This window comes from Salvelinus sp. IW2-2015, linkage group LG1, assembly GCF_002910315.2.
Source record: "Salvelinus sp. IW2-2015 linkage group LG1, ASM291031v2, whole genome shotgun sequence".
Classification (NCBI taxonomy): Eukaryota; Metazoa; Chordata; class Actinopteri; order Salmoniformes; family Salmonidae; genus Salvelinus; species Salvelinus sp. IW2-2015.
The window spans coordinates 53085076-53094022 of NC_036838.1; the positions used below are offsets into that span (position 1 = coordinate 53085076).

General features: G+C 42.9%; 1 protein-coding gene across 1 annotated transcript in view; it reads left to right on the plus strand.

Annotated features, from left to right (window-relative positions):
- The window catches only part of LOC139027568 (kazrin-A-like), a 37294-nt gene extending 29706 nt beyond the window's left edge, over positions 1 to 7588 (plus strand). The window contains exons 3-4 of the mRNA XM_070443001.1: positions 6170 to 6243; positions 7574 to 7588. Of these exons, the coding sequence (XP_070299102.1) occupies positions 6170 to 6243; positions 7574 to 7588 (89 nt within the window). The remainder of the gene's footprint in view (positions 1 to 6169; positions 6244 to 7573) is intronic.
- Positions 7589 to 8947: the final 1359 nt, after the last annotated feature.

An 8947-nucleotide genomic window follows, 5' to 3' on the forward strand; every position in this document is an offset into this window, starting at 1 on the left:
TGTAGGGAAGTATTCTGCGGAATGGCATGAACTGGACGAATTGGATGACTTAATCTCATTTCACGTTCTTTTTGCCCCTAACTTATTCCGTCCTGTTGGATAAGCTCATGAGCACCTTGATAGGATATCGTAGGAGAATGGAACTAGGACAAGGAGTGGTGGGTCCTGGTCTGCTGTTCCTACGGTCAGCGGTGGAGACTGTGGTTGTTTCTCTGCTCCCCCTGGCCTCTGGCGCTGCCGCTATCTCTTATGTGTAGGGGAAGTATTTGCGGAATGCATAACTGGACAATTGGATGACTAATCTCATTTCACCGTTCTTTTGCTAACTTATTCCTCCGTTGGATAACTCATAGCACCCTGATAGGGATAGTAGGAGAATGGAACTAGGACAAGGAGTGGCTGGTCCTGGTCTGCTTTCCTAGGCAGCGGTGGAGACTGTGTGTTTCTCTGCTCCCCCTGGCTCTGGCTCCGTCCTGGCTCTCTCTCTGTTTGTGTTAGCCCGGAGAGAGGAGAGTTGCTGCTCCAGCATGAGTTTGGCGTCACATCACATTGTCTTAAAGGGTGGAAATGTGGAAGCACGTGGTTGATCAGGATGATATGGTCATTGTCATGTTGCTTCATTCACACCATGGCAGGCAGTAGGCATTAGGCACTAGGCTGTAGGCTGTAGGCAGTAGGCTGTAGGCAGTAGGCTGTAGGCAGCAGGTACTAGGCACAAGGCAGTAGACACTAGGCAGTAGGCACTAGGCACTAGGCAGTGGGCACTAGGCACTAAGCACTAAGCTGTAGGCACGCATGTAGCAGGCAGTAGGCAGTGTCTCTTTGATCATATATGTAGTGTAGTCTACAGAATAAGTGGGGTAGAGTTTCAGAGATTGTGTGTTTGCGGAGATGGGTGTGATGGGATTTATGATAGTAAGCCTGATATTAAAGCTGCAATATGGCACTTTTTGGGCGACCCGACCAAATTCACATAGAAATGTTAGTTATAGATCTGTCATTCTCCTTTCAAGCAAGTTTTCAAAGGAGCTCCTGAGTGGCGCAGCGGTCTAAGGCACTGCATCTCAGTGCTCTTATATGTGCGCTATTTCTATGCTCTATACCCATTCTTATGTTTAGTTTATGCGTATTTTACTTTCGGTTTTGTACACCAACTTGAAACAGTTGAAAATAAAATATTTTTGTTTAATGAAAAGATATTTCACAGCACTTTAGATGCTACAATGATTCCACACTATACATTGCTTGTTTTGTCAAATTAACTGAAATTAGAATTTTGTCAAATTAACCATTCAAATTTTTGCAAGTTGGAAACGGTGGAGCGATCTCTGCATACTGCACCTTCAGCTTAACATATTTATAGTGTCACTGAGAGATGGCGATTGTGAATTTCAGCTATGTCAATGTCAGTTTGTAAGTAGTGGTGTCAGTTGGTGTTGGCTGTGTGTCTGTGAGGTGAGATCAGAGAGGAAGGCCTCGTAGCCTCTGGCTGTTTGTGTTCTGTATCTTCCCACATTAAAAAAATACAAAAGTTTAATACAGAATACTACAGTACTTACTACAGAATTCTGTAGTAAACTTTAGTATACTGTAGAATTCAATACTACACACTGTAGTATCGCTCAATCATGTGTAGTACTTAGTATAGCATTTTGTAGAATACTTTAAGAAATACTACAGTATATCTACACTTAAAACACTGTAGTAAATATTACAGTATTTAATTTGCATATACCCTACTCGGTCCCCACACCCATATCCCAATTTGTGCCACCCGTAAGTGAAAAACCTACATGCCAAGTATAGACCATATATTGTGCTCCTTGCAGGTAATAGAACAGAGCAGAAGCTCTGAACTCCACGTTCAGAACGCAGTCTTACCTACTGTATTGGTCATGTAACATTTGTTCCTTTACTATTTCTCCTGTAGGTTTCCTTTAAAAGCCTCCCGCTTCTATATCAAATATAATAAAACAATAGTAATGTCCACAAAAACACTACAGAGAATACTACAGTAAAGTCGCAAAAACACTAACAGAGAATACTTACAGTAAAGTAGCAAGAACACTACAACAGAATACTACAGTAAAGTCAGCAAAAACTACGGAATAAAGGTAAAGTAGCAACCTACGAGAATACTACGTAAAGTCAGAAAACACTACAGAGAATACTACAGTAAAGTCAGAAAGACACTACAGGAATTACTAAGTAAAAGTAGCAAAACACTACCAGAGAATACTACCAGTAAGTATGCAAAACATCAGAGAATTAGCTACGTAAAGTCAGCAAAAAACTACGAGAATACTACAGTAAAGTAGCAAAAACACTACCGAGAATATACATAAAGTCGCAAAACACTACAGAGAATATACAGTAAAGTCAGCAAAACCTACAGCGAATACTACAGTAAGTCAGGCAAAACAAAGAGAATACTACAGTAAAGTCAGCAAAACACAATAACAGTAATACAAGCACTAGCCTGATTTTTATCGTTTGTGTTATGAGTATAGGTGCATGAGGAGGGGAAAAGGGAGTATTGAAGCTGACGGGTCTGTGATAACCCCGTATAGGTGGGTTCTGTCTATATGGTTCTCTCTGTTGTTGAGCAGATGGTGTTGGCAGAGCGCAAGGCATCTCAGCTGGAGATGGTTGGCACTCAGGGTTTAAAGCACAGAGTCCGACTGGTCAGTGTGAAATGTTTACCCAGCTCACCTTGCTTCCTCTGCTCGACTCTGCTTGCCTAGTGGGTGGACACTGGATAGACTCTCTGTTTTGAACAGGTGTCATTAGCATGTTCTCACACTGAGTGGATGAGATGGTGGGCTGCTATTGGGCTACTCTGCTATCTGGGTGCTGCTATCTGCTATCTGGCGTGCTGCTATCTGGCGTGCTGCTATCTGGCGTGCTGCTATCTGGCGTGCTGCTATCTGGCGTGCTGCTATCTGGCGTGCTGCTATCTGCTATCTGGCGTGCTGCTATCTGGCTATCTGCTATCTGGCTATCTGCTATCTGGCGTGCTGCTATCTGCTGTCTGGGAGAGAGTCTGTGGTTGGGTTCAGAGCGTGATTCCCTGGCCTCCCTCCCTCTTCAGTCATGCAGTGTTAACAGGGAACCTCAATTCCACATTCACACATGCCTTTGCATCAGGGCAGTGATGTCATGCTTCCTGTTCCCCAGCCAGACAGTCGACAGGGCAGCCAGTCAGGTGGCTGGAGTTATGTGAGGCTGTTTAGTCAAAACAGAAACAGAGACACAAGTACAGGTAACTGCCAAAATAGAGTAAATGAGGGATACAAAGTATATTGAATGCAGATGCTTCTACACAAGTGTGGTTCCCGAGTTAATTAATCAGTTAACATCCCATCATGCTTAGGGTCATGTATAAAAATGCCCAGTTGACCATTATTTTGGCTACCATGGCTAGAAGAAGAGATCTCAGTGACTTTGAAAGCAAAGTTTCAAAGGAGCATAGGGGGTTTAAAAAGTGTGTGTGTGTGTGTGTGCGTGTACATGCATGTGTGTGCGTCAGTCACCAGATCTCAACCCAATTGAACACATATGGGAGATTCTGGAGAGGTGCCTGAGACAGCGTTTTCCACAACCATCAACAAAACACCAAATTATGGAATTTCTCGTGGACGAATTGTCACATCCCTCCAATAGAGTTCCAGACACTTACTTGTAGAATTTATGCCAAGGTGCATTGAAGCTGTTCTGGCAGCTCGTGGTGGCCCAACGCCAGACGCTTTATGTTGACGTTACCTTTATTTTGGCCGTTACCTATAACTCTTCCCCCACTGCGTGCTAGGAAGGGAACTCAGTCACATAATCTCTCTCTGGAAGGAGAGGGGACCACAGAGCTGACCACTTATACTGTCTTTGTTAAAGGAAATCTTACAAGATGAGGTTTAAGATTGTTCATGTGTGAGACTTAGATTTCTCTGATTTCTCCTCTTAGTGAAATTTCCCCTCTTAGTCAGAGGAGTTATCTAATAAATCAGCTTCAGCACTCAGTGGATTAAGAGATGAAGACTTCTTGAAGTGTGTTTCCTTCTCTATGTCAGGGTGTTTGTAAGCCTTGCCCTGAGCCGGATCAAGGCTAGCAAACAGACAAGACGTGTTAGTATGCACAGGCTGACTCCTGTAAATATATTCTGCTGTGAAGAAATGCCAGGACTTTTTACTGTGTTTCACCTCTGTGGGACCTCAATAACATCACTGACAGATGTCCAATAAAGCTATAAAACTAGAGCTCAATCTGGTTCCTTGCCCTTGGAATCTMCCCTTCTAAAACAAACCACTGGCTGGCAGTGACACAAGATTAAACCACCACTCGCCGGCCATGATGGCCCACAACTCTCCCTAACTTTGGACCTCCTCAGAAGTAGCATCAATGAAAGTGGCAGAAAAACCAGTGTGTGTGTGTGTGTGTACTGAATGGTAGTGAATCGGCACGCATGAACCAGCCTGTTTGGTGTTTGTGTTGACTGTGTTTCCTCCCCTGGTTCTACTCTACAGTACATATCTACAGTAGGAGGCTGGGTCCACTGTGCAGCTGAATGTAACAAATGACCTGCCTCCTCTTATTCCAGACGCTGACACTGAAGTATTCATAATGGGGTGATGACACCTCGGCATGATTGGATACTATATTAATCCATCACTTGGATGTCCGCAATCTGTTTAGCATTTCTAAATGATTCTGATGTTCCACCGCCAATCGACTACATTACTGTCGCCCCTAATACGTGTCTGATGGTGTGAAATATCCGCCTCACACCCAATACATCTGAGCCAGTGGAGCAGTACCAGAATGGACCAAAATCAATGCACTGTAAACCTGTTCCATTATTTATAGTTGGGGCTGATCAGTATCTTGCAGGCACCGGGTGAGCGTGCACTCATCACAGACTCATGGGAATCTGCCAATACAGTACTACTCCATAAAGCTCCGAAGACACCGCTGTAAAGAAGGCAGCCTTCAGTTACTCATACTGTACGTAAGAGAGACACATCTGGTACAACAAGGGGAGAATACATCTCACTTACAACAGGCTGGAGTGTGCTGAACACAAGAGGAAATAGTTGTAATATAAGCAGTATGTTTACTGGATGGTGTTGCACCTCTCACAGGGGGAGGTCAGGGTCAAGGTTTGAGGTGAGGGATTTAGCTTTTGTGTGTTTGAAGGAGAGTTAGGTTTTGATCTGAGAGGGTTGTTGGTGTCAGAGTTTTAGTGTTATGTCAATTTAGGTGTCACGTTCTGACCTTAGTTCCTTTTTTATGTCTTTTTGTTAGGTTGGTCAGGGCGTGAGTTGGGTGGGTAGTCTATGGTTTTCTATGTTGTTGTATTTCTGTGTTTGGCCTGTGTGCGTTCCAATCAGAGGCACTGTCGATCGTTGTCTTTGATAGACAAGCATACTTAGGTAGCCTGTTTCCCCACTTTGGTTGTGGGTGTTTATTTTCTGTTTTAGTGTCTGTTCACCTGCAGAACTGTTTCGTTTTCTCCTCTTGTTATTTTGTGTTAGTGTTCAGTTTTCAATTAAATTATGACGAACACTTACCACGCTGCATTTTGGTCCTCTTCTCCTTCACCAGACGAGAATCGTTACAGTAGGATTAGTGATGTGGTTGGAATGAAGGACAATCTATACTCTCTTCACCCTACTGAAGCTGGTAAGGATAGGTTAGAGAGGATTGTGGACTTGCAGCGGCTGAAATACCTTTTTGGAAGTGCACATACTATAGTCAGTTGGAAAGGGAATAAACTCCAACACTTCTTAATACAAAATAATGGATACTCAACTTCTTTCTTCAGATGAGGGAAGTCAAACTGTTTAGGGGTCATGCTGGTTTCTAGTACCTGCAGAGCCCTGTGAGGAAGACTACTTCTCCCCATCTGGCCTGAGTTTAGGTCTCAGCTCTCTCATTACCTCATGGTGCTCTAGAGCAGTTCTGGGATAGAGTAAGTGGAATATATGTACACACTCGGAAACCATTTAACTCAGTGAGAGGCTGGGAACAGAAAGCCCCACCTCACCCCCTCTCTCCATCTCTCTCTACCTCTCTCCTGGGACCACCCACATTCCTGTTCACTCTCCACATGCAGAGAAAGTACACCCTGTAGTGAGCCAGAACCTCCCCATCCACCCTCTCCTCCCCTTCTCCCAGCCCTCCCCAGCCACGCCCTGTCTGTGGCCAATGCAGCGGGAGAGGAACTGTGTCCGAATAATAGCCAGAGGCAGGTCACCCCCCCTCCTCTCTCTCTCTCTCTTCCGCTCTACCRCTCCTCTCTCTCTCAATTTTATTCAATTCAAGGGGCTTTATTGGCATGGGAAACATATGTTTACATTGCCAAAGCAAGTGAAATGGATAAACAAAAGTGAAATAAACAATACGAATTAAATGTAAACATTATACTCACAGAAGTTCCAAAAGAATAAAGACATTACAAATGTCATATTATGTCTACATACAGTGCTGTAGCGATGTGCAAGTAGTTAAAGTACAAAAGAGAAAATAAATAATGCATGGGTGTTATTACAATGGTGTTGTTCTTTCACTGGTGGCCCAATTTCTTGTGCAACAGCTCAAAATCTGCTGCTGTGATGGCACACTTTGGTAATTTCACCCAATAGATATGGGAGTTTATCAAATTAGAGTTTTTTTCAAATTCTTTGTGGGTTTGTATAATCTTGAGGAAATATATGTTATTTTTGCTAGTTGTTGTATTTCTGTGTTTGCCTGGTATGGTCTCAATCAGAGGTCATACATTTGTCAGGAGTTTAGGATGTAACACCGTAATTTTGTGGGTGTCTTCTCTTGAGAGCCAGGTTTGCCTACGGCGACCTTTCTCAATAGCAAGGCTATGCTCACTGAATCTGAACAAAGCTTCCCTTCATTTCGGGTCAGTCACAGTAATCAAGTATTCTGCCACTGAGTAATCTCTGTTTTGGGCGAAATGGTATTCTAGTTTGCTCTGTTTTTTTGATAATTATTTCCAATGTGTCAAGTAATTATCTTTTTGTTTTCTCATGATTTGGTTGGGTCTAATTGTGTTGCTGTCCTGGAGCTCTTTGTGGTCTGTTTGTGTTTGTGAACAGAGCCCAAGGACCAGCTTGCTTAGGGAACTCTTCACCAGGTTCATCTCTCTGTAGGTGATGGCTATGTTATGGAAGGTTTGGCAATCGCTTCCTTTTAGGTGGTTGTGGAATTGAACGTCTCTTTTTGGGATTTTGATCATTAGCGTGTATCGGCCTAATTCTGCTCTGCATGCATTATTTGGTGTTTTACGTTGTACATGGAGGATATTTTTGCAGAATTCTGCATGCAGAGTCTCAATTTGTTTTTTTGTCCCATTTTGTGAATTCTTGGTTGGTGAGCGGACCCCAGACCTCACAACCATAAAGGGAAATGGGTTCTATAACAGATTCACATACTTTTAGCCAGATCCTAATTGATATGTCAAATTTTATGTTCCTTTTGATGGCATAGAAGGCCCTTCTTACTTTGCTCTCAGATCATTCACAGCTTTGTGGAAGTTATCTGTGGCGCTGATGTTTTTGTGTGCTCTAGGGCAACGGCGTCTAGACGGTATTTGTATTTGTGGTCCAGGCAACTGGACCTTTTTTGGAAGAGCATTATTTTTTGTCTTACTGAGATTTACTGTCAGGGCCCAGGTCTGACATAATCTGTGCAGAAGATCTAGCTGCTGCTGTAGGCCCTCCTTGGTTGGGGACAGAAGCACTACATCATCAGTAGACATTTGACTTCAGTTTCTAGTAGGGTGAGGCCGGGTGCTGCAGACTGTTCTAGTGCCCTCACCAATTCATTGATATATATGTTGAAAAGGGTGGGGCTTAAGCTGCAAATGTGTGTGTTTTTTGCCAATTTTAATCGCACAATTGTTGTTTGTGTACATGGATTTTATAATGTCGTATGTTTTTCCCCCAACACCACTTATTTAGCGATTTGTTTAGCAGACCCTCATGCCAAATTGAGTCAAAAGCTTTTTTGAAGTCAACAAAGCATGAGAAGACTTTGCCTTTGTTTTGTTTTGTTTGTCAATTAGGGTATGCAGGATGAATACGTGGTCTGCCATACGATAATTTGCTCAGTACATTGTTTTCACTGAGGAAATGTACAAGTCTGCTGTTAATGATAATGCAGAAGATTTTCCCAAGGTTACGGTTGATGCGTATCCCACGGTAGTTATTGCGGTCAAATTTGTCTCCACTTTTGTGGATTGGGGCATGCGGGTCATTGGTTCCAAATATTGGGGAAGATGCCAGAGCTGAGGATGATGTAAAAAGTTTAAGTATAGCCAATTGGAAATTTGTGGTCTGTATATTTTATCATTTCATGTAGGATAGCGTCAACACCACTGTCACGATCGTCTTGAGGATAATGAGTGACCAAGGCGGCAGCGTGTGAAAAATACATCTCTTTATTTTGAGACGAGTGAAACACGAAACGACCACTTATAACAAAACGAAACAACAAACGACCGTGAAGCTACAAACGTAAGTGCAATACAAAAAGCTATAAACGTTCTACATAGGACAATTACCCACAAAACCCAATGCTATGGCTGCCTATAAATATGGCTCTCAATCAGAGACAATGAACCACAGCTGCCTCTAATGAGAACCAATCTAGGCAGCCATATAGACATACAAAAACCCCTAGACAAGACGCTTGATCCATTTAACCTACAAACCCCTAGACAATCCAAAAACACATACATTCCCCATGTCACACCCTGACCTAACTAAAATAATAAAGAAAACAAAGAATACTAAGGCCAGGGCGTGACAACCACAAGCCTTTTTTGGTTGGAAGGTTTGATATTTTGTCCTGTAATTCATTCAATGTAATTGGAGAATCCAGTGGTTACTGGCAGTGTTTAATTAAGCTGCTTCTAAGATTTGTAATTGATCATTTATAGTG